Here is a 23,871-nt window from a genome sequence, read left to right on the forward strand (position 1 = left end):
TCAATGTTTTCATGGTCAGGAACAGTGTGAGCATTCCTTACATGGTTAATCAGGTGTAGAGAAAGAGCACAACGTGTGTGGCCTTGTGTGACCCCAGACATTGCCAGGAGGTTCCTCTGCATTGGTGCTGTGTGATCTTGGAGCATCTGTGCTCTCACCATGTGCTTTGCTGAGGCAGGATGGCTAAAATGTGCTGCTTAAGTGATGAAACACAAAAGCTTTTGTTTTCCAAGGTCTGTGCTGCTCTCCAGCACTCAAAACATACTTCTCCTGGGGTCTGCCCAGTATTTTCTCTGCATGGAGTTTGCTGTGCATGGCAAGACTATGCTGCAGGAACATGAGAGCATTCAAAGCATGTTGGCATGAGTGGTTCTAACCGGGATCCTACCCCCATATAGGCCCTGAAAATGCAGGCTCAGCGAAACTGCTGAAAATGTGCCAGAGAGCTCAGCCACAGGAGTGCATCTGTGAAATATTTAAAAAGTAGTCAAAGAGGGGAAAAAGTGAAGAGCAAATGGAGAAGAAAGTGTGCTGCTAGTTCAGCAGAAAAGACAATTGTACCTGCTGGTAGCAAGAACAACTTCATCATCTGATGCATGGAGCTCTTCCAGCTTGTCACAACCAATACTGCACACCCAAAGCTGTTTGTTGCATTAGCAGTGAACCAGAGAGTGCAGGGAGCTGCAGCTCCCTTGGCACATAGGCTGGGCACCAGCTCCTGCCTGTGCAGGTGCTGCTGCTGCTTGGACAGGAGAGGAAAAGGTGAAGGTGTGAAATGCCATCGGGGTCTCGCTGTGTTTCCCACCTCCTCTGAACTGGGTGTTGATCAAGCCCAAGTGCAAAGTCAAGCCTCAACTATTATCTGCTATTTTGTGAGGAGGACTTAAAAGGTACCTATCACCCTACAGCTGAGGGTTTTTTTTGCTGTGGCTAAGAGAGGACCAGTTTTTATTCTTTGGCAGGGGAGGACACAGGAGCAGCTGTCTCCAGAGACCAAATGGCAGCTCAAAAGTTGAACTAAGGAGAAATCTGCATTCAGCTGTAAATGAATAGAAAGATACCAATTATCCTACTCTGAATTCAGCCAAGATTGAGGGGAGATATTTTTCACAGATTGTGTGACTTCCAGAGGCAGGGTCTGTCTTATGGGCACAGCTCAGCTCTGTCACAGAGTCCTGCATCAGTACTGGAATAGCTGAGGCTAAAATCTTTCTTGGAGTTTGTTGCTAAGGACTTTCCTGCTGAATGATGCACGGGAGTGAATCAGCACTGAGATGTGTATTTCATGTGTAATGTGCTCAAGTGGTGTGATTTGTTCAGACGGTAGATTGCCTCACTACATCTTGACAAAAGTGTCTTGAAAGTTGGAGCTCTGTTGAGTGTGTTGCAGTAATGCAACCTTGCAGTGCCAGAGACGTGAATGAACTTGGTGTGATCTCCATTAAATATCTTCTGTATACCTGAAAGAAACTCCTCTACAGGCAGAAATAATCCTCCAGGTCACAACTGACCCACAGGACACATGCCAGACAAGGTGACAAAGGAAAAAGCCCACAAAACTTTTGTTTACATCACATGGAGGTAGCTCTGTGCTGGACTTTAGTCTGTTTTATCTTATTGGAGGTAAAATCATCTGACTTTTCTCAGGGTTCCTGTCAGTTCCAGGACAGACAAGCAAACTGCACCTTCTGGAAAAGGATTGCAAAGTAGAGTCATTGGCCTTCATGGTGGAACTACATAACCAACCATACTGGACTTGGCAATCCAGATTTTTCTCAGCATCTTGACCTGAACAGATCTGTTCACAGGGTGAAGGAATACAGAAGTGACAGTAATTAGGGAAGAGCAAATAGATGAACTCTCCTGTGGGGAAAAAGTTTGTACTGACTTGCCTCCTGACAGCAGCCCTTGGGCTGCCTTCAAGACAAGATTTGCAGGAGATGCAGACAGTAAATCCTGAATCCTAGAGATGGGTGAACGTATGTGGCATTGAAAATCACAAGCTGGTTAATAATTATGGAGTTTTTGTTTGTTGTGTGTACAGGCTGCATGGGAAGTGCTCATGAGGGCAGGAGAGAGAAATAAGAGCACAAGGTTCCTAGAGATCACGGAGACTGACCTTTCACGTCTGCACTTACAAACCCAGAAAAAGCAATTCCAAGTGTGATTTGGCCTTCCTGACACCTGAAGCCTTGTCCTTCCAATTTTCAAAGCCAGCAGCTTGAGTTTGCCTGTCAGGTGGTGATTTTGAGGTGAGAGCTGCCTCCAGAGTCAGAGCTGACTGATGGGAAAGCAGCTTGGCTGTGGAGCAGGGAGCTGATCTCCCATTGTGGGCATAATTGCTGCGTTCCTTAACTGGGAGAGGAGTGGAGCAAGCCTGCCTCGGTAGGACTTACATGGAAATGGCATTTTTAGGGGAATGTTTGAAATGCATCTTACAGGCACCCAGTGAAACATTCCTCTCAGTCTGGCCACAGGCCAGTTTAGAGTCCTTTGAACTTCTTGCCCTCCAGGCAGAACCCAGGGTTGGGTTTTCCTACTACTTCCAGGATGCCAGGTCATTGCTATCCCCAGTGGAGAGAGCCCAGCTGCCTAAGTCTCACCCCGAGCTCTGTTTGTCTCATTGGCCCTGAGTTGGCCCTGATCGTGGTTTCTCAGGCTCATCCAAAGGCAGGCATTGTTTTCTGCAGCTTCTGTGGCACTGTGTCCACTGGCAGACCTCTGTTTTTAGCAGGGTTAGGAGTCAGACCACAGCTGGTAGCCAGGCAGTCTGCCAGTGTGCTGGGCACATCAGCCATTTCTCATGATATAGAGCAGCTGAGCTAGATTTTTTATTTTTTTTTGTGCGTGTGTGTAAGCTTTGAAACACGTTGAGCTTGCCATGTGGGAAAAAGTTCTGTTAGTCCCGTGCTTGCCTGCATCCAATTGTGGCAAGGGCACAAGAGTTTGGGAGCATGTTTCTGCTCCTGGCTCAAAACTTGCTCTCATCATATCGTGCCTGCATGCACAGAACCTCCTGGTGAGACACCAAGGTCCTGTTTCTAGCTGCAGATCCTCAGTGTGTAGGCAGGGAAATAAAACTAAAAGTGTGTGTAAATTCAGAGGCTGTTTCTGCAGCTCTTGTGCACCATATGCTGCTCTCAGGAGAGCAGGATTTCAGCCCGACCATCAGGCTCCTGTGGGAGTGTTTCACTGCTGCTTTGCTGCCCTGGGCAGAAGCTTTGCAGGAAGTTATTGCCCCTGAACCAAAAGCAGAGCTGAGTGGCTTTCATGGTCTCGTTATTCTGCGTGGCCCTGCTTTAAGGGATTGATTATCAGTGTTGGTTTCCTCCTCTTTCTGCAGGAGCTAAGTTTTAGACTTTATTCTTTCAAGGCAGAAAAGGATGAGAGAGGAAGCCACAATATTAATACCTGCACATACACACTGATTCTGCTTTTCTGAGGAATAATCCTAGGACAGGAAAAATAAAGCTTCCAATGCTTTGAGTGGCAAAATTAATTCAACATGATTTCCTGTGGCTCTAGTTCATTTACCTTTATCTCACCCTTCCAAGCCCATGGTTTCTTCCTGACCACTTGTGGGGCTAAATGTCAATGTGTGCAATGGCTTTTGAAGATTCCTTTACATCCCGAAACTGATGGACATGCTGGCTTCCAGCTCTCAGAATGCATAAGGGGTTGGAGGCACACCACAGAGGAGGCACAGACTCCCACTGATTTATATTACTTAGCTCTGCATTTCTATACATGAGTTTAGTATGTCTGAAATACCTACATCTGTCTCAAGTGTGGTTGAAATTGGCCAATGGATTCAAAAGTTATTAGAGGGGATTAAAAGACAGACAGCATGACCAGATAAGCCTTTTTTCCTCAGGAAACTAGGCTAAAAAGGGGGGAAAAAACAACTAGTGCAAGGACTCCTGTGATGTCCTCTCTTCATCCTGTTTTTTTTCGCTGTCTGGGGTAGTTAATACTAAAAGCTCTGAGTATTTACAGAGGATTGGTGCAGCATAAAAAGAAATGGTGCTCTCCTTTCCTCTGATTGTTTATTTACATTACACCTGCAATATTGAATGTCATCAGTCCACTGATGTGAACCCTGCCACCGAGTCCCCAGTCTCAGCAGCTGAAATCTGGTGTGTGTGAGAAGTGGCTTGGAGTTCCCCACATCTGAACCCCCCCTGCCCAAAACAGGATTGAGGAGACAAACCCCATGGATTTGTCCCTGTTTGTTGAGGGCCTGTGAAACAAGCTAAGTCATTTTTTATCCTTGAGCAGGTGATGAAGACTCTGCTGCTTCCTCTCAGTCAAGGTGTGAATGTGGAAATATTTCAGTTGCGTAGGTAAAACAGGCTGTGCCTACCTGAGCCTCAAATACACCCTTGTCTGCCACCTTTCACAATGGACAATGTTTTGCAGCCTAGAATCTGCCAGTGGTTGCAGACCTTGGGAGGTGGGGAAGCCCTTGAGGTGCTTGGGCTCCGGGGAACAGGATGCCACTCTGCACGCACAGCAAAGCTGATGACCCTTTCATCCCAGTGCACATCTCAGAGCAAACTCAGTTGATTGTGATCCCATGATCCCAGAGGAGTGCTGGGAAGGGGTTGGATTTGATGGAGCCTTTAATCTGAGAGAAGAGGGCTGGGGAAATATTTAGCCTCAGTTATAAGAAGAAAAAGAGTTAAGTCCTGTGCAGGTATTAAGACTTGGAATTTAGTTTCAAGCTAAAGATAGGTATGTTCCTGGAGATAGATCTTGAAATGTGAAGAAAAGGTATGAAGTTAGGATTTGGGGTGCTGGTTGTCTTGGCATTTCTAGCCCAATTTTCTGTGCTCCTGGTTATATAGCAGAGCTGGTACAGCTCTTCAAACAGACACAGAAATCCAAAAGTAAAAGGAATAGCTGTCACTGAACCTGCCACCCCCAGACACAAGCCCAGTGAGGCAGCTGGGCTGTAATGTTCCTCCCCCCTTCCTGCTCCTGTGACATCCCTGTTGTCCTGGGATGTCCTTCAAAGCATTGCTGGGGCCCACGAGGTGGCTTTGAAGAGCAGGATGGGGAGTGACCTCCAGCCGACAGCCTGGAGAGACTGTCTTGTCCCCCTGCACCAGCAGGGCTGGGGTCCTAGTATTTTCTGAACATTCTCAAGGACAAGATGTTTGATGGCTCAGAATCAGGGCTTTGAATTCTCATTTGGAGGAATCTGGATGAGGTAGTGGGTAAAGGGGTTGCTTGAGGTGATGCACACCAGATTAAGTTCACACCTGCCAAGGAAAAGGTTTCACCTGGTGCTATTTGGGCTTTCAGACCTTCTGAGTGTGTCCCACCCCAGCTCAGGGTGCAGCTGCAGTTTATATATGGGGAGGCAGGGGACGATGGGCTGCAGGGAAAAAGCTTTGGAAAGATGGGATGCTTTCATTTTGCTGGTGGAAGAGGTAAATAACTTCACGCTTTTCCGCCTTTTGTCAATCCACAGCATGTTTGTCCAGTGCAAAATAATTTCATCTGGTGCTACTGTCAAAGAACAAAAAATAGCAACAGGAATTTTTGGGGCTGGGCTTCAATTTAGAGGCTCAAAATGTTTGTACAGAGTTGGAAATCCTTCCTTGCCCTTCCCCCTCAGCTGGGCACTTAACATGGTGAAGGAATGTGTGATACCCTGCCTAGTCCTCGGGATTAGTAATTTACTTTGTTGTCTGGGTTAATCTAAAGCCCTGACGATGCAGCAGAACTTCAGCCAAGTTCCTCCTTGGAGGAGTTTGGGAGGAGGGAATTTATGTGGTGTGTGAAACAAAGCTCTGTGTTGAAAAGGGCCATTTTCTGTCACCCTGCTGTCCTGGAGGGTCCAAGCTGCCCTTACCCTGCTCCATCAGGTGTGCAGCTGGGAGGAACCCCCTGTCCCCTTGCAGCCAGGAAAAGCAGCTCTATGACAAAGAGCAGCTTCCCAGCTGAAGTCTGGCATTCCCTCTGCTCCTGGGGACTGCAGAGCTGCTGCCTTTTGGTGACTAGCTCTCCAGAGGCTGAGAAGAGAGACTTTCTGCCCCTGCCTGTGCTGGGCTGGTTATGGGAGTTGTGGGTGCATGGTCTGTGCTCCAGGAGTGGCTCACTCCCCACCCCTGAAGATTGCAAAGTTCCTTACAAAACATGCCTCTACCCAGGCCCTCTTCCCTTGGCAATATTTATCCTGTTCAAGGTTCTGCCAAGTGCTTCTCCCACCCCAACCCCGTGCTGGAACAAGCTCACACCCGTTGTTTTCCTTTGCTGCTAATTTGTGGTGGTTTATTTTTCTTCCTGTGCCACAAGAGGTACTGCCTGACATAACCTAACCCTGACAGACTCCTGATAGCAGCTCCCTCCCACCCTCCTCATTCCCGTTCATCTTGTGGCTCATTTTGAAATTGCCATTATTTCATCCCTCTGGGGCACCAGCTAAGGCTACCCTGACGATGGATGCTGCCAGACCAGATGCATAAATATTAAGAAAGCGGAAAGAGCCAGACCTGCATTTTCTTTGTGCAGAGCAGTGATGAGGATGCTGTTCTTACAGCTGACCAGCACAACTGCAGTCTGAGCTCCAGGTCTAAAAGACTGTAGATGCTGGTTAAAATGAAGATTTAACTGTGGTTAACCAGCAGGTGGTCAGGCAGAGGAGCAAGTTATACTGTTTTACTTGCTTTACATACAAGTTTTACTAGACTGCTTCTGGGTTTGTCCAGCACACTGGGCTGGTCTCTAAATGTTTATTGTACCTTGTCTTAAATTCTGACACTGGTAGTGGTAAGACACTTTTGTGACTGGATTATTTTTTCACAGTTTTCTGGATCTTGGCAAGAAAATATCGGACCCTAGAAATGATTATTCTATCAGTCTGGTGTTTAATGCTTGTAGTGCAGTGTCACAACTCACTTGTCTGTGTGCCCCCCTTAATAAATCAGTATGGGTTTGCCTGGAATTGCCAGATGTTTGGTGCTATCAGAAATATTCAGATACTTCAAGAAAAAAAAAAATCCTGATTAATGCTGAGTTAGCTGTCTCCCTTCTAATGCTGTTTCCAGTTCAATGGATGTCTTGATAATGGTGTTTGATCTGAAGGCCACAGACTTATTGATGGTCACAGATCAAAATACCATCCCTCCTAATAAATTATGCTTCTCTCTTTCTGCTAAGAAGCGCAGCAAGGAACAATATCTATAAAAGCAGGGGGAAAATCTGAGCAGTCCCAACAAAGACTCATAGCAGCACTACTCAGGGTAAGAGCCAACACTATTGAAGTACATTTCCAGAGGGGAAATTTGGGAAATGCAAATTGGATGCTGGTGCTGCATCTTTATTTTAGACCCCACAGCACAGCAAGGCTCGTGGTGTTTCTTTTCCTTCCTGTCCAGATCCTTCTGCCCATCTATCCCACCTTAGATCAGACATAGCTTTGGGAATTTGAGGATATACAGCTCAGAAATAGTGTTGAAAAGACTCAGGATATTCTTCTTATGGCTCAGGGCTGCAGCTAGTAGTGCAAAGAGTTTTTGATTGACTAACATCAGCTTAATGTTCACAGTCTCCAAAACGCCATCTCTTTGTTATTATCTATGAGCACTGACAGCAAGGGCTATTGGTGTGGTCACACAAAGATCTCAACAATCCTGCACACAAACCCGACTGAGAAAGCTGGCATTTTGTAAAATCAAGGACTGTGAATGTAAAATAATCCTCATCTTGCCAGAGGCGATCTCTCAAGATTTGCATGGTGTATCCTGGTGATATTGCTATGCTTCCATGGACCTCACTTTGTCACTTTTCATACTCATCAGGAAAAAAAAAAAGAAGTTCATCAGTTTAACATTTTCCAAGACTATTAACTTTCACTTACAAAAAATGTGCAAATTACCTTCCTCTATTTAAAACTAGCAATCAGAACCCATTATATTCCCTGTAACAGGAAGACTGAAAGACATCACATTCCAGACCATACAAAAAAACCATCTGAAATTCCAAATTTCCTCACTTCAGTCTACACACACCACCAAATCCTAGCATCCAGCTGTTTGCAGAGCTCACATGTTTCCTGAAGATGAAAACTTTTGCTTTGTGGCAACCTTTGAGCATCCCTGAAAGCTCAGATGGTGGATCAGAGCAGATTGTGTGGTGCTGCCCATCTGCCCATCGGATGCCCGGGCTCACTTTTTAATAAGAGCAAGGAGCTGGTTGTAATGTCATGCAGTCATAATTCTTGGCAGTTGCTATAGTTCATATGTTTATTGGAAGCTGAAGCTTTGGAGCATTTTTCAGATGTCTTTATACTTCCTGCTTCAGTGCTTGGGATTTTTTTTTTTCTCAGCTGAGCTCTCAGGGTCCCAAAGCCCTGTTTATTAGGGAAGGAACCACGTGTCCAGTGGAGATTTTCATGGAGAGAGTGACTATACTGAAAAAAGGTGAACAAGTCCAGGAGCACCTGCCTGAGCAGTGCATGTTTGTAAACTTAGAGGGTTTTTAGATGTTTTGAAAAGGACAGGGAGATAACTTTTCCTGTAAAAGAGCTGGGTATTTAATTCTGGGGCTAATCTGAGAGATGATGAACTCTCCCTTAGAGAGAAGGTGAGTTGTGTCAGACTGACCTGGGAGAAGGCAGGTCTGAAGTGGACTGCAATTAAATGATCTCTCAGGCATTTAGGGGTTGCACTGAGGCTTGGAAGCACAGCTTGAAACAGAGCAAATTATGGGGCAGCTGGAATCAGGGGAGAGTTTCTAGCTGCTTCATCCACAACATTTCCTTGTACCACATGCTGTGCCAGCCACATGGATACTTTAGGAGAAGGCTCCAGAAGTTCTGAAGGAAGTACATCCCTCTCCCGTCCTGTTCTCCATTCCTGTGCACTGAGTGTTCAGCACCCCTGTTCACCTAAATCAGGCTGGTATTTGCTCCCAGCCATGAAATAAGGGCAGTGCTCCTTGCTGTACAATGATGAGGGAGAGGAGATGCTCCTGGAGCCTCACAGCCCTTGGTGTGGGCTTTGGAACCTGCAGGGAAGATGATTTCCAGGCTTTTCTGGGGCAGCCCTGAAATGCAAGAGACAAGATTCACATCTCAATTTAGGATGCAGGAGGATGGGGGGAAATAAAAGGGGATGCTTGGAATCCCCAGTCTCACAGCCCCAGCCTCCTGAATAAGCAGAGTAACGCTGGAGTTCCCCCTCAGGAAGGTGACATGGTACAAAATTTCTTCTAGGACAAGATTCCTTCTCTTAATAAGACCCCCATTGAAATAATCAAAGTCCCAGAGCTGAGATGCAGCTGGCCCATGTGCCCAGGAGAACATTTCAGAATACTTTTACCCAACAGTTGGTCTGAGATCAAACAGACTTGGCATTGCGCTGTTTCCTGGATAACACGCCGTCATTATTTATTCATCTGAATCAAAGTGCTTGATGTTTTCATGCTATCAGTTAGACAGAGCCATATCGTCTGCCTCCCCCCTTTTTTTTATTAATTTGTTGTGTTTCAAGAAAGTTTTGAAGCTGTTGCAGTGGGAAATCCATAGCTTAAGTGGCAGCTTGCTCATCTTTTATTTATTTTTGTAATAATCCCGTTGTTACTCATTCAAAGCTCCAAAAGATCCTTGTCCTCAATCAAAAGTTTCATGTTTGGATGAGGCTGTAATGATGACTCCTAGAACAAAAGCATGTTTTCCTGGCTTTGAATAGGTACTGTCATTTTTTTTTCTTTGTGATTTAAAGAGATAGAATGTGTTTGGTCAAAAGCAAGTAATTTTAAAATTGATTTTTATATTTGGATTAAGATGACCATGTAAAATCCCCAATTTTTTCATATTTTTTAAGAACACAAACACGGGAACATCAAGCCAGTGGGAGAACCAGCAATAGGATGTGATTAGGGTGATTTCTGGCCTGTTTCCCATCATTCTTGGAGAGAAAGTGATTTTTTTTCCCCTATGAAAAATGGTGATTTTCTCTGATAAATCTGTTCCCTTTTCAGTTTAGAGGCTTCTTTGTTGCAGAAAGAAATTTGTAACTCAAAGTAGATGCTCTTTACTTAAACGCTTCTCTATTGGAAAAGCATTTTTCCATAGAAATAGAGTTTCAATAGGAAATTTACAGTCAGCTGTTCCACACGACAGGCAATGCTGCTCCCCCTTCCCCTCCTCCAAAGGGTGGTTTCATACAGAACCTTCACTTCTGCAGATCCATACCAGTGCTGTGGTTTTATAAGCACATTTCCCTATTTTGAAATGTTTTCCTGTCTCCTGTTTTTGTGTAAAACATCCTCACAAAGAGGGAGGATGATTAATTGGAAACTACAGAGGAAACTACAAAATCAATTGCACTCAAAGAACTGTCTAATGCAGAAACTAAACAAATAAAAACCCCCAGAGGATTATATGGCTTTTTTCCCTCTCCTTATTCAGTCATCAGTCTCTTACTTGTTACTTGGAAGATTTTTCTGACACTAAACTATAACCTTTTATATTTCACCTTATTGGTGCTCAGCTGCACATTATCTGTGAACACAACAAACAATATTACAAAAATAGCTGAAAACTGTCTTGATGGACTGCAGAGTTATTGGGATTCTGTACACCAAAAGGAGTTCTGATCCCCAAACTCATTGTGCTTCTTTATAAAATTAATCCATAAGATTTTCTGCTCATAAATAACTGTGAAATGACTGAACTTTAAAACATAAGACATCTTATGTGCTAAACCTCATGGAAGAATAATCTCTTGATAAATTTAGTTTTAAAGTAACGGAAGCATAGATGATTGCAATTCTATTTTCAGACGTGCATGGTAAAACTTTTCTATTTTGTTTGTAGCAAAGCCAGTTTAAGCCAGGGCCTCCAGATGAAGATAGAAGTGTGAGAATAAGCAGGATCAGTGTGGTGAACAGCCCTGGCCCTGGGTTTGGAGGCAGTTTTGTGAAGATGAACCCAGATTTCGTGAGATTAAATGTGAGATTTGAGCTGGTTGGTGCTGAGGGCATCACCAGTCGTGTCAGAAAGTCTGGAAGAGCAGGGCCTGTGTCTCTGCTCTCCATCTGAGCCACCAGAAGCAGAGCACTCTGAAACCATTGGATCTGGGATCTTTCTGTGTGCATTGAGGCAGTGCTATCTGTCCTATCCAGGCAATACCTAAATAACAGATACAAGTAGGCCAGGCACTGAGATGTGCTTTGGGTAGGTAAGGAGAAAGGAGTTAAGATAATTCAGCAGAACTCTATTTTTTAGCCACTGTGAGGCTAAATGTGAAGCATGTGAACTGGGATTTCCCATTACTTTGTTAATGTGAGTATTCAATTTAATTTCAATTCATCTGGGAGAATCATAAATTGTAAGAATTGAGAGGATCAGTAATGCTTTTAATGGTCTGATCTTTCAGGCTTGATGTCCTTCTTGCTTGGGCCTCAGGGCTGGCTTGCAGGCTCTCCTGGGAGTTTTGTGATGGTGTTTTGCACAGCTTCCTTTGCCAGCAGCATCCCTTGAGGGGACAAAAAGGTGAGGCAGAAGTCAGAATCAATGACCTTAGGGGTCTTTTCCAGCCTAAATGATTCTGTGATTCTAAGTCATGCTGAAGCCCAAGGCTGCAGTGCAAAGCTCCAATCTGCTCTGCTGTGACCGTGTCTTTCAGGACATCCTTCAACTTCTTTGCAGCTCAGTGACCTGGAGAAAAGGGAGAGGCACAATTTCCATAAAGGATGGTGTGGATGGGGGCCAGGTGCCCACCAAGGTGCTCTCTAACTCCATCCTCCTCAGACTGGATTAACCCACCATAGATGGCTATTAAGCAATCTAATACACAAAGGATGGTTAATAGGCCCTTGGAGGGTATGAAATATATCCTGGAGACAGGATAAGTGGGATCTGTGAAATGCCATCCAAATTTGCTTTTTTTCTTTCCTCCACTTCATTTCTCTTTTCTTTGTCTGACAGTAGAGATTGGCTGGAGAGAGCTGGGGTCTAAGTCAGCTCTTTTGGAGTTAGAAGTTTTGGGAATAATTTTGGAAGGAAAGTAGAGACAGAGAAGAATATTTTGGAGCCAGGCTAAACATTTATGTGGGAAGAGAGGAACAGTGCCATCACACTTGTTCTGCTTTTAAAATCATTATATGCTTTGTTACGATCTGCAAGACAAGCCCAAGACTGGAATAGGAAAGTGGCTGAGAGCTAGGAAAGATGTGCACTTTCAGCTCTGTTTTGAATTGTTTTGTTGTGATCTCCCAGGAGTCATGGGTGCCACTAGCCCACATTTCACTCTACTTTTAAAAATATTTGCCAGTTAAAAAATATTACCTCAAAACCACTTCTGCCCGTGTAACTGCATGGTTCAGACCTCAAACACCCCTTTAATTTGTAGAAACACAGTGTAAGGCATTAAATATTTTCTAGATTTGTGAGTCTATGGTGAGTCTAAGAGTATCAGGATAACCTGTGTGACCTCGTTTCTGGGAACAACGTGGTTGGCATTGACTAATTAAATGTATCCCATTTGTTAAAATTGAAGATCTATATTGTGTTCTAAAGTAATTGTGTGCACTGGAAAGTTGTTGTAGAAGTGTTGGGGTTTGCCATGCACTGGAATGGAACAGCCCCTTGGTCCATTGCCATCATGGGGTTGGAGTTGCTGGTCTCTATTTTTGAAAAGAGTCAAGGCAGAGGAAAAACTACCACACCTCACGCACCTTGCATCATATTCCACAATGGTCTGAATTTTTGGGAGGGGACGTCTCTCCAGATGCCCCTGCTCTGTCAGAGAGAGGCAAACAGACAAATGTAGGCACAGAGTTCACAGCTACCTACAGGCACATATCAACACCAGAATTTTGGCATCACAATAAACAAATTGAATCATCAGAAGCTTTGCTAGGGTCTAAAGCATAGTTTATCTCTCTGAAGTAGACATTGAAAAAAGGAGAGATGACTCATGCCCTAGCAGTGCCTATTTCTCCCTGAATGTGTAACATCCTGCTCTTCTTTGGTTTGGCTAATCTATTCCAATCCATCAGAGAAGCTAAATTTTAGTTGATTCATTCTATTCTGAGAATATGAGGCTATTTCGCAAGAGTTGCATGTCCAATATATATATTTTTACTTAAAAGTATCTAGAATACATTATTTGCCCTGTCTAAGCTTAGGAACTACACTTTAGGATGGATAAAGATGGATATAGAGAGCAGCAGGCAGTACTTCAATCATTAGACTCATAGATGGCAGATTAAAAATTAACAGATCTGATCAAGATCTTCCATTGCCTTGTCAAATTTGTATTTTACTTGAAATTGTCTTGAAAAAGCAAAAAGAAAATCTGAATGTTCAAGCAGTGCATTCTGCATCATTTTAGGTCCCTGTCTGGGTAGAGGATGTTATAACTCATAATATCATCTGGGGACTCTTAACCCCATTATTTTTATATATCTAGGAAGAGTTTAGGTCAAACTCTTGGATGATCTCTCTGTGGAATTGCTGTTTATCACTGCTATTAGTAATCACACAATCATATCACAGAATGGCTTGATTTGGAAGGGACCTTAAGGATGATTTTTTTTCCAACCCCCCTGCCATGGGCCGTGACATCTTCCACTAGACCAGGTTGCTAAAATCCCAACCTGGCCTTGAACACTTCCAGGGATGGGGTGTCCACAGCTTCTCTGAGCAACCTGTGCCAGGGCCTCCTCACCCTCATAGGGAAGCATTTCTTCCCAATATCAAATCTAAATCTACTCATTTTCACTTTAAATCCAATCTGTTCTACCTCTACGTGTTCTTGTCTAAAGCCGCTCTTGGAGCTTCTCTAGGCCCTGGGAAGTTCTGTCAGTTTTCCCTGGAGCCTTCACTTCTCTTAGCCAGCTATTGTAGCCTGTCTTCCTAAGAGAAATGCTTCAGTGCTCTGACCGTCTTTGTGGCCCTCCTTTGGACCTGCTCCAACAGGTCCAAGTTTTTCCTGTGCTGGGGGTCCCAGATGTGGTTGCAGCACTCCAGGTGGGCTGGAGCACCTTATTCCTCTTGCTGGTCACAGTTCTTATGATGCAGCCCAGGACATGGTAGGCTTTCTGGGCCAATCAAGTAATGAAAAAGTTATTTTTAGGAATAATGTTCTTTGGGTTATTTTGGCTTTTTTTCTTACAGGAAGTGCAAGGAAGTTCCCAAAATATGGAGCTTGTGCATTTTCGATTTAGAAAACACCGTGCATTGATGAAATATCATCATGAGAGATTTCCTTTTCACAGGCCACTTGATGTATTATTTTCTGGTTTGCTCATTGACTGTTTGGTCCCATAAGCTAAATTAAGCAAGGAGCCACAGCAGGGTTTGCAATACTGGGCCTCTATTGTATCCTTCCAGTGCATTGTGCCTCAGGCCCAGCTGAGAATTACCAACCACTCGAGCATGCACCGGTGACACATAAATGCATGTTTGGATGTAGCCTGTTAGTAAATGCAATGTCCCCAGCAATTTTGTTTGGGTGATTGTATTATTGCTAATTAACAGAAAATGTCATGGCTTTTGGAATAGAATTGTTTGTGCAATGAGTTGTTTACTCTGAAAAATCCTCCCATAAGATGAAAAGATGAGGAAATTGTGCAGGGGAGAATGGGAGGGATGCTTGGGATTGCCACGGGGTTCTCGGAAGCGTGAGTCTCATTGACATCAGTGGGACATAGCCAAAACCACTCCTGGTAATGTGACTCACTCTTATACCTCTAAAATCATCCACGTTTACCACTCTTTAAATGCTCCTCATCATTTGCTCAGTTGCACTTTGGGTTTTAGTTAATGTCAGGAGAAATAAAGTTTAATTCAGCTAACCTACCAGCAAAATGTAGTAGCTGGAAGGCAGCAATCTTGGTGATAACATTAAAAGGCTACTAGATATTTTTTTAAAAACCAATGAAAAATCCCTGGCTGCTCTGCCTCCATGTTTCTGTCAGACTAATTTACATAATGGTTTAGAACATTATGTAATTCAAATCAAATCACTGTCAGTCAGCACCAGCACCCATTGCATCTTTGCCATGGAGCTACGCCGAGTGGCTGAAGTAAACTTCTTTGTAGGGAAAAGCAGAAGACAAATAACTCAATCTCTCCAACGCCAGGGGTCTGACCCACTGCCTGTTGCAGTCACACAAAATATTCCCCTTGACTGACATGAGCTGAGGATTGCACCCCCAGAACCCATGTAAGCTCTTAACTCTGATTCCTAAACTTGGCAAACAAACCCAGGCGGTTTTCAATTGCAAACAGGCAGAATATCCTCCCCTCTGGACAGCAATAATCCCTCTCTGTCTCTCGGGGGGGGGAAGGGGGTCGAAATCTCTTCCATCAGAGTAGAAGAGCCACCAGCTTTAGCCAAATAGTATTGTCAAATTTACAGTGCACTGAATAATGAATCAAATCTTCAATATACTCCAGCAAGCATCAACTCCCTGATAGATTCCGTTATCCTTCCTGAGTCTCCATCACCATTACCTGAAAAGATAATTTTGCCAGTGAACTTCTAAATCTGTGCCTTTTTGTTTTTTTCTCTCTTGTATTTTGTTGCCAAAGAAGTGAAAATGTTTGGCAGTAGCTGGGGCTCCATTATCACCGAAAATTACCCAAAAACACAGACAGAGACCCTGCATCTTTGTCCAGGGTCACCCAGCATCATAGACAGAGATGCTTTGCATGGAACAAAGAGGAGAATAAAGTAGTAGTGACAAAATATCACAGAACTGGTGTGAATGTCACTTGAGAGTTATTGCTGTGGGCAAAGACAGGTTTGTAAAAGGTTATGTTTGCCTGGAATAAAGTAGGTGGGAGGAGGAGAGAATTTTCTTGGCTAAGGCATAGGAAAAGGATGGAGGTAGAGAAGGATGGGAAGCTGGGTATGTTGGAGGTGTATGGATAGGGTGGAGTTTAGTGAAGGAAGTGGTTTTGGAGCGAAGTGCTGTTGCAGACTGGCAGGACCTGCTGTTTCACCTCATATCAGCCAAATGCAGGAGGGGGACCTGCCACCCTCCCACAGCTTAACTTTGTATGGTTTGGGTCTTTCTTTCCCAGCCTTTCACATCCAATTTTTTCTTGATCTTTCACCTCAGCCTCTTTTTGTTGCTGTCCCTTGAAAGAAGGAAAACCGAAATCGCTCTATTCACTATTAAAAATGAAGTTCAGTTGTTATATCATGTTTGTCTCTTAATACAGTGCTACCATTGTGAAAGAGACCCTGGCTTTGCTTACAGAGTTTCATCCATCTCTCTTAATGTAAACATGTCAGTTCTGATGATTGGCTTTTATGAGTCTGTTTGTTTTTTGCTGATGAAATGTGTCTCCATAACTTAGATGGGAGGGGATCAGGAAAGCCTTACTTATAACTGTGGTAATACATCAGACAGCTCTCCAGACGTGGCTCCTTCTTCCCTAGAAGCATGCAGCCAAGATTTTGCTGTCTAGCCTAAAGCTGCCTTCTTTCTCTGGCGTAACCATCATATAATGGCACCAGAATATATTTTAATAGCTGTTTTACAGCTTCCTTTGTTCGTCTTTATGTCTTTACAAAACACTCTGTGAATAAAATGGACCAGATTTGATATATTTTATTCATGTGAGCATTCAAAGCACCTAGTGGTGTGAGCACTGTGTATTATGTTTGTCACAATATGGAGTTTTCCTGTAGATTTCCTATTTCTTGTTCAAAAGCTAGTGACTGCATCCTGAGCTGAAAACATCACTTTTTCTTGGTAGCTCTTTCCAAGCTCTGTTGGTTCAGAGTAGCAAAGGAGAAATCTTTCCCTGGATCTGAGGGCTGTGTAGTTTATAGTAAAATAACTCTGAGGCTAATTTCTAGTTAATTAAAATAGACATGAAAACCTATTGGGTGCAAAGAATTATAATTCTCAGCAAAATATAGAGATCTGCATTGGTAACTATAATGTGCTGTTTCTCTCTTGCTTATTTATGTCATTTGGTTGCAGAGTAATTTAAAATAAAGACACCTGCAAAGAAAGCAGAATATTTTTAGCTCACTAAAAATATTTATTTTATCATAAGAGAAGCCTTAGTGCCAGCATTTAATTCTTGGCAAAAAATTTATCATTCCCAAATACCCTTTCAATATCAGGATGAAATATTCTGAATTCATTTCCTTTAGCACATGTTGGCTTTCTGCAGACTTTATTTTTTCAGTAAGTCATTGGCAATGTCAGAATGCCATGATTCTGATGAGTGAGCGGCCAGCAAAACCCATTAAACTGGATTTAAAAGAAGATACTGCCTAGGCAGAACTAGTCGTGACTAAAGGCCTGTTGGTCTGTGACTCTGAAGTTTTGTTTTGGGGATTTTGTGTTACTTGGTTTGGCTTTTCCCAACAATTTGAATGCAATGAGTCCTCTTACATATTTATTTCTGCTCCTGATCAGCGTCCATGGTGAGCAAGAGGGCTTGTTTTGGGAAATGTGTTATGCAATGTCATACCAACCTGCAGGTTGCCCTTGTGACACGGGCAGCAAGAGGAACTCTGGCTCACATCTCCTCCTGTGTCAGCTTGGGCAGGTTTCAACACTGTGCTTTGCCCAGGAGAGCTCCAAGAGCTGAACATTTCAGCCATTTCTATCAGATTTTTGTGGAATACCATAGTTTTCCCCTGGAGACCAGCCATGGGAGCCTGGTCCCCACCAGGCACTGGATTCTCCAGCAGCCCTTTTTGCACCTCCACCTTGGAGCTCACCTAACAAGATGTTTCTGGTTGAACAAGCATTTGCAGATTGCCTTCACAGGGTGCAAAAAGCTCAAGGTTTTCCAGCTCCCTGCAAGCTTAGTTACCTTCTAGGCCATTAGTTTAATACCTCAATTACACACTATCTGGTGTTCATGCTTTGGTGTGAAGGTGCTCTTTTTAAAGGAAACATTTCTAGCCAAATATTCTGAGTCCTAAGAGATCAATTCCCCAGGTGTGACTTCCCTGGGCAGAGCTGTGCTGATTTATGGCAGCTGGAGATGTGGCTGATTATCTGTGTTAAGAACATGTGCTGCAAAATCAGGCACTGTTTGTGGTCTTGAAAGAATTATGCCTGTTGGAGGAAAAAGAAACAAACCAAATATCAGCTTAAGCAGAAGTAATGAGTGCGCTGTGTAAAATTTTGAGGATTGCCTTGATGTGAGCACACAGATCCTCAAAGTGTGTGCTAACAGCAACTGAAATTTTTCAGTTAAAAGAGAATTTCCCATGGCACCTCCTCAGTGTGGAATGTGAACTGTGATATAAATATAAGTGGATTAAGTCTCAAAAGGTTGTTCGTTTATTTGTTTGTTGTCAGAAAAATTATGAAGTGTGTCTCAGTCACCTAGACTCCTTTAGCTTCTTCATCTTTATTACAAAAAGTCCTTCTTTGATCTGAATTAAAAACACTTCTCCATGAAGACATTACTTCATGGCTGGAATAAAACTTCCATGTGATCCCATATCAACTTGTAGTCTTTTTAAATCTGATTAGGTGTTTGTGTTTATGTGTAAATTTATGCATATGAATTTATTAATCTAGACCAGTGACATTAAATTAGATGTGTCATTGCTCAGTTCTTTATTTCCCTGGCCTACTATTCTCGTGTTTTGCTGTGCTCTGCAGGTCAAAGAAAAATGCCAAAGAGATTATATGGAAAAGGAGTGTGTGGGGGGAAGAGATGACTGTGCTCCATGTAGTCTCAGACAGAAAGAAAACCCATCCACATGACTGTTCTTGTTACCACAGCAATTAGGAATCAAAATTGTTATTTAATCACAAACATTTCTTCAACAAAAGGAGAATTTAGGGCTCTGGGATTAGTATTTTGTAAGAGTTTGGACTAGCAGAACTGCAGTGTAAACACTGCTCTCCCCAGCCCGTGGTCTGCAGTAGCTTCCTGAGTGGCATCATGGAAATCAGCAGATGAGGGCAGTCCTCAAAGTGATCGTGTCTGTAGAAGACGCTTTCACAACCTTGATCTTCCAGTTTGGTTCCTTTATTACCATTGCCAAGGGCCTGAAATATAAGCTCACGAGTCCTTGATACAACAGAGGGTCTTGCAGGACATGCAGGTGGTGTTCTGAGAACCTGAAAGATATGCTGAACTGGAGTGGCTGAAGCCCATGACAGTAAGGTTCAAACTGCGATGGAAAACAGCATTTATCTTTCTGAATAAATACAGGTTCTAGCAATACCTAATTTGTTTGTGCTCACTTCTTGCCACACCAAAGAAAGAATTCTTCTTGGGGCTTTATTTTCATATGCACATTTTGTTTACATAACCAGAACATTTTATCAGCAACAACCGATGCTAACTGACCAAGCAAGAGGGAAATTTTCATTCTGTGCCTGGTGATATCACAGAAACAATGTGTTTGAAGCCTTGCACTTCAAAAATATGCCTGTGAGGAATGGAAAAATCCAGGCTCATATTGTAAACACGTGAGTCACAACAGCTATTATCTCTTAAGAAATGGCATTCCAACCCTTTGATTCAGTCATTGATGATTTCCCTTTTTAACTTGTGGTGCTTTCTTACCCTTTTAAGAAACATCTGGGCTAACCCTGGCTATTTGTAGAAATGTTTGCAATTCACAGATTAAAAGAAATTAGACATAGAAAGGACCCGTGAAATTATAGTGTCCATTTCCTGAAAGCATATGAAATTGAAAAAGAATTGTGCTAAATATAAATATATATTAAAATGTGGAACTTTAGCTTATATACAATATGAAGACAAGACATGTCACAAATTTTCAATTGTAAGGGTGCTGAAATGTACTTTTTTTAGAAAGAAAAATTAAATAGATGACTAGCAAAAACGCTAATGAAGTTTGTGTAGGATTTTCCGGTTCTTTCTAGGCAGCTACCTTTCTGGAAATTTTAGATAAAATTGAAAAGATCTGGTTTTGACCAGTTTGAATTTGATTCAATTTTCTAATGAGAGAGAGCTTTAAACAAAAATAATTCCCTTTAGAAAAAATAACTAAAACTTCTGATGCCAATTATGCTTTTTGGGCTACTTTATCTCCCTCACCATCCCCTATCTGTTTGTTTTTCTTTTGAGGAAGAAATTGAGTAGTTCTGTAGCCAGAATGGCTTCTCTTGGAAGTCCTTAAGGAAGTCTGAGACTGTGTGGACAAAACACACATTTAGGTTTCTTTAGACTGGGAAGAGTGTTAAAATAGGACCAGCATGAGTAGCTTTTCTTGCTTGCACCCAGGTTCCTGAGTCAGAGGCAGCAACTTGTGTTTAAATCATTTATGGACCTTTTGCCACTGCTCTGTGATTTCATTTGAAGTTTCTCTGTTCTCATATTATTAGAAAAAGCAAACAGTCATTCCCCATTCACTGCCTTACAGAGCTCATGATCATCTGGACCTCAGCTAGGGGCCCACAAGGTTCTCACCTCCAGTTTAGAGACTTCCTCTCTGCCCTTCCAGCAATCCTGATCAGCCACTGGCTTTTGTTGTCCCCCTTCAGCACTGAGACAGGTTTCATTCTGGAGAAACAAAAATGGAAAGGACAAAAAAAATCTCAGAGAATTCTCCGTCCACCTGTATGGATGTCATTTATAGAAAGTGAAATTCTATTTGCTGAGTCACAAAGCGTTGGGCGTAGGAAACTCAATTTGTGGGAAAGCTTCTAATTTCCTGTTTTTCAGGAGGAGGGGGATAAAACAAATGACATGGAGGGCAGAGGGGAAAGAAAAAAGGAGAATAAATCTAACAAAAGAAGAATGTCAGAATACCCCAAACTCCAGGAAGGATAATTCATTTTAGCCCTGCTTGTTCAAACCAGCTGTAATTCAGAGCATAATGTACAAGCTTCAGTAAATCATTCCTGTGTGATAGACTGTGATCAATGACAATTTAATGAATTCATTTTAAAATGAAGTCAGAATAGGAGAGACAGTAGTTATTTGAAAGCGTCCTTTACTCAGAGAAATTGAGTCAATAAATATGCTATTTGTCATGCAGAGTCCAGTTAGAGTCTTGTTTGCTAACAAAAATGCTGTCATCACAGAGCCTAATAGACGCAAACTATCTGGAACTATCCATTGTAAATGGACAAATTCCATCTGAAAGCAGAAAACAAACGTTGTGCCTGAACAAAGAGTGGGATCCTGCACGCGTTGCTGAATGGAAGAGGGTAGCCCACCTCAAAATCTACTATTTTGTTTGTCACCAGAGTGTATTCTGATGGAGTATGAATGGCCTGGTGGTGGCAAAAATACAAGGTCTGTGTTTCTTCTGTGAAATGAGTTTTAATTGTTGCGGAGTGAGGGCTTCTCTCGCTGGAAAAACATGCCTCTAAAGTGACTTTAAATTGCAAAATGCAGCTTCAGTGAACTTGGATGGATTTGTGCAGGCTGCTAGAACAGGGATAAGCTTCATCCTTTTTCAAACAGTAGTTTTACATTAATTTTCACAGCTATCCGTGTTGTTTAGTGCAGATACAAGAAGGCTTTTTGTTCGGCTGTGCTTTTCACGCTTGGTTTTATTCATGTAAGTTGAAGAGATGGGAAAATTCCTACTTGTTTTCATTCAGGCAGAGACTGGAAGTGTTAACATTGAAGTACCATCAGGACAAGATGATCAAACTTTACAGGTTTGGGTTAGAATCATAGAATAAAAGAATATTCTGAGCTGGAAAGCACAAGGATCATCAAGTCCAACTCCTGTATATTCAAACTGGTCTTGGATTAAAGGAGCCTGGTTTTCAGATACAGCAAGCTAGCAGCAGTGGCTGTTCAGCATCTTGGAAGCTTGGTGTGCCCTCATGAATGTCCCAGAGCTTTTCCAGGCACATTTGAGTTTCCATCATCCTTCAGATTTCGGGGTGTGGAGGAAAAGAAAATGCTCAAAAGTCCTGAGGAGATATCTTGAAGATGGTATTTCCTATCCCAAAGGAAAATTAGAATTATGTTACAGAAGCCTAAGAAAGAGATTATGAAATTTTTTATGGGATTTAAAAATCTAAACTTGACCCCTCACTCTTTAAATTTGGACTAGAACAGCTGGGGCATTTTTAGATTTTGCATCATGTGGCCAGACATCGGCTGATTTAGATCTGCCTTGCAGTCATCTTAGGAACATTGTTCATCCACTCCCAGAGCTGCATTTTCAAAAATGAGTTAGGAATCTGAATCTCTGTGGCTTTCAATGAAATTTAAGCTTGTGTGAATCTAAGTTACTTCTTAGTTTGAATTTTGGATCCCAAATGACTGAAGAACTGAAGAATATTCCACAGTCTATCTATAAAGACTGTCTAGATTTGATCATGTGTGATTTTTTATTGAAATTACAATTTCAGTCATTTTTGTTTTCCTTGATGTTCTATTAACCACATAAAAACAGATGAAGAGCTTCCTGATAATATATAACGAGCTGCTTGGGGGTTGAGTTTGTCGGAGATTTTTTCATTCTGCTGGCTTTGTTCTTCTTGCTTTCCTCGTGCTGCTAACTTTTGATAACTTTTATTTTAATTCCAGCTGTTTCCACTACTAGGAGTAAAGACCAGTAAAGACAAAGCAGGATGAAAAGATGGCTGACTTCTTGTTACCACCGGGTACTAACAGCTTCCACCGGTTCACGCCCGAGTCCTTGGCTGCCATCGAGAAGCGAATTGCAGAGAAGCTCGCCAGGAATGCCAAGCAGGAATACAGAGAGCAGCTGGGCGAGGAAGAGAAACCTCAGCCTCAGTTTGACTTGCAAGCTTGCAAGAAGCTGCCTGATATCTATGGGACTGTTTCTCCAGAGCTCATTGGGGAGCCCTTGGAGGACATTGACCCTTTCTACAATGACCGTAAGGTGAGCACCAGCCTGCTCCTCTGCCTTTGCTAAAGCATGACCTCTGCTTTGAGTGCTCTGCTTGTTATCCTTCTACAAAAAGTAAAAAATACTTCTTTCCTAGATTAGGGATCAGAATGTTAGCATGAGCAGGGCTCCCAGAAAACATCTAGGCAGGAGGGCAAAGGATAAAAAGCATAATTTAAACTTGTGTGTTTTCAGATAACCCTGAGAATGAATATACAATATCTGAAATGAGCAGAGCAGTAGCTGAGTTAATTTAAGCCCGAGGTTTTTATCTGCCCTATCTTGCCTTCTGCATGAGCTGTGACTTCACAGGTCTGTTGTTTATCACTTAAGCCCCTTAATGTTAAGGGCTTCTGGTTGACTTGAGCCTTGTGCGAGCACTCTGCACAAGAGCAGGAGGCACCTTCACAACCATTCCTGGAGAGCAGCGCCTCTGCTCCTGCTGAGGAAGAGCAAAACTCCATTTAAGATGACCAAAATAGAGCAGAAGGGAGGTGTGAGCAGCATGTGCAGTGCTGGCACTTTGCAGAATGGTGAACTTTGTCCCAAAGCGAGCATCACCTGATGAGGGATCACGTGCAGGCTGGACCAAAGCCACAGCAGTGCAAACAGCTTCTGTCAAAAGGCTGTTGACAGCAGAGCTGGGCTGGTTGCTTACTACAGTTCATTCTCCTTTCCAAGCATTTCACAAAGAGGAAAAAATAAAGCTTGGAAGCCCTTTGTATTTTTTAGGCAGCTTCCAGTTTTTTCAGGTACTGCTGTTCCTGATTTTGGGCTATGCTATTTCCTGTAAACAATGAATTAATATGACCACAATGGTACTTCTATTAAAGCAGTGTGGATTTAGGTGCTGGAGCCACAGAATAAAAGTTAAATGGATAAAGACAAACAGATTACTTACCTGGAAGGGCCAGAATTAATTTACCTTTTAGTTTGCCTGCTATCCCTGGGCATAAGCAACAGGATATAGATTTGCAATTTTAGTGCCATGAAGTTTTTAGACTCAAGGTGTGTGAATTGCTTAGATTTTATATATTGGGTGTCTCAATTCTGTCTCTGAGTGAAT

The 23,871-nt window shown here is 42.7% G+C and overlaps 1 protein-coding gene across 6 annotated transcripts in view; it reads left to right on the plus strand.

Annotated features, from left to right (window-relative positions):
• LOC119698372 (sodium channel protein type 5 subunit alpha-like) overlaps nt 1-23,871 on the plus strand; it is a 215,350-nt gene that overhangs the window by 17,790 nt on the left and 173,689 nt on the right. For all 6 annotated transcript variants that reach the window (XM_038130203.1, XM_038130206.1, XM_038130207.1 and 3 more), the window contains exon 2: nt 22,481-22,799. In XM_038130203.1, coding sequence (XP_037986131.1) covers nt 22,533-22,799 — 267 coding nt within the window. In that variant the 5' untranslated portion in view covers nt 22,481-22,532. The remainder of the gene's footprint in view (nt 1-22,480; nt 22,800-23,871) is intronic.

This window comes from Motacilla alba, chromosome 2, assembly GCF_015832195.1.
Source record: "Motacilla alba alba isolate MOTALB_02 chromosome 2, Motacilla_alba_V1.0_pri, whole genome shotgun sequence".
NCBI lineage: Eukaryota > Metazoa > Chordata > Aves > Passeriformes > Motacillidae > Motacilla > Motacilla alba.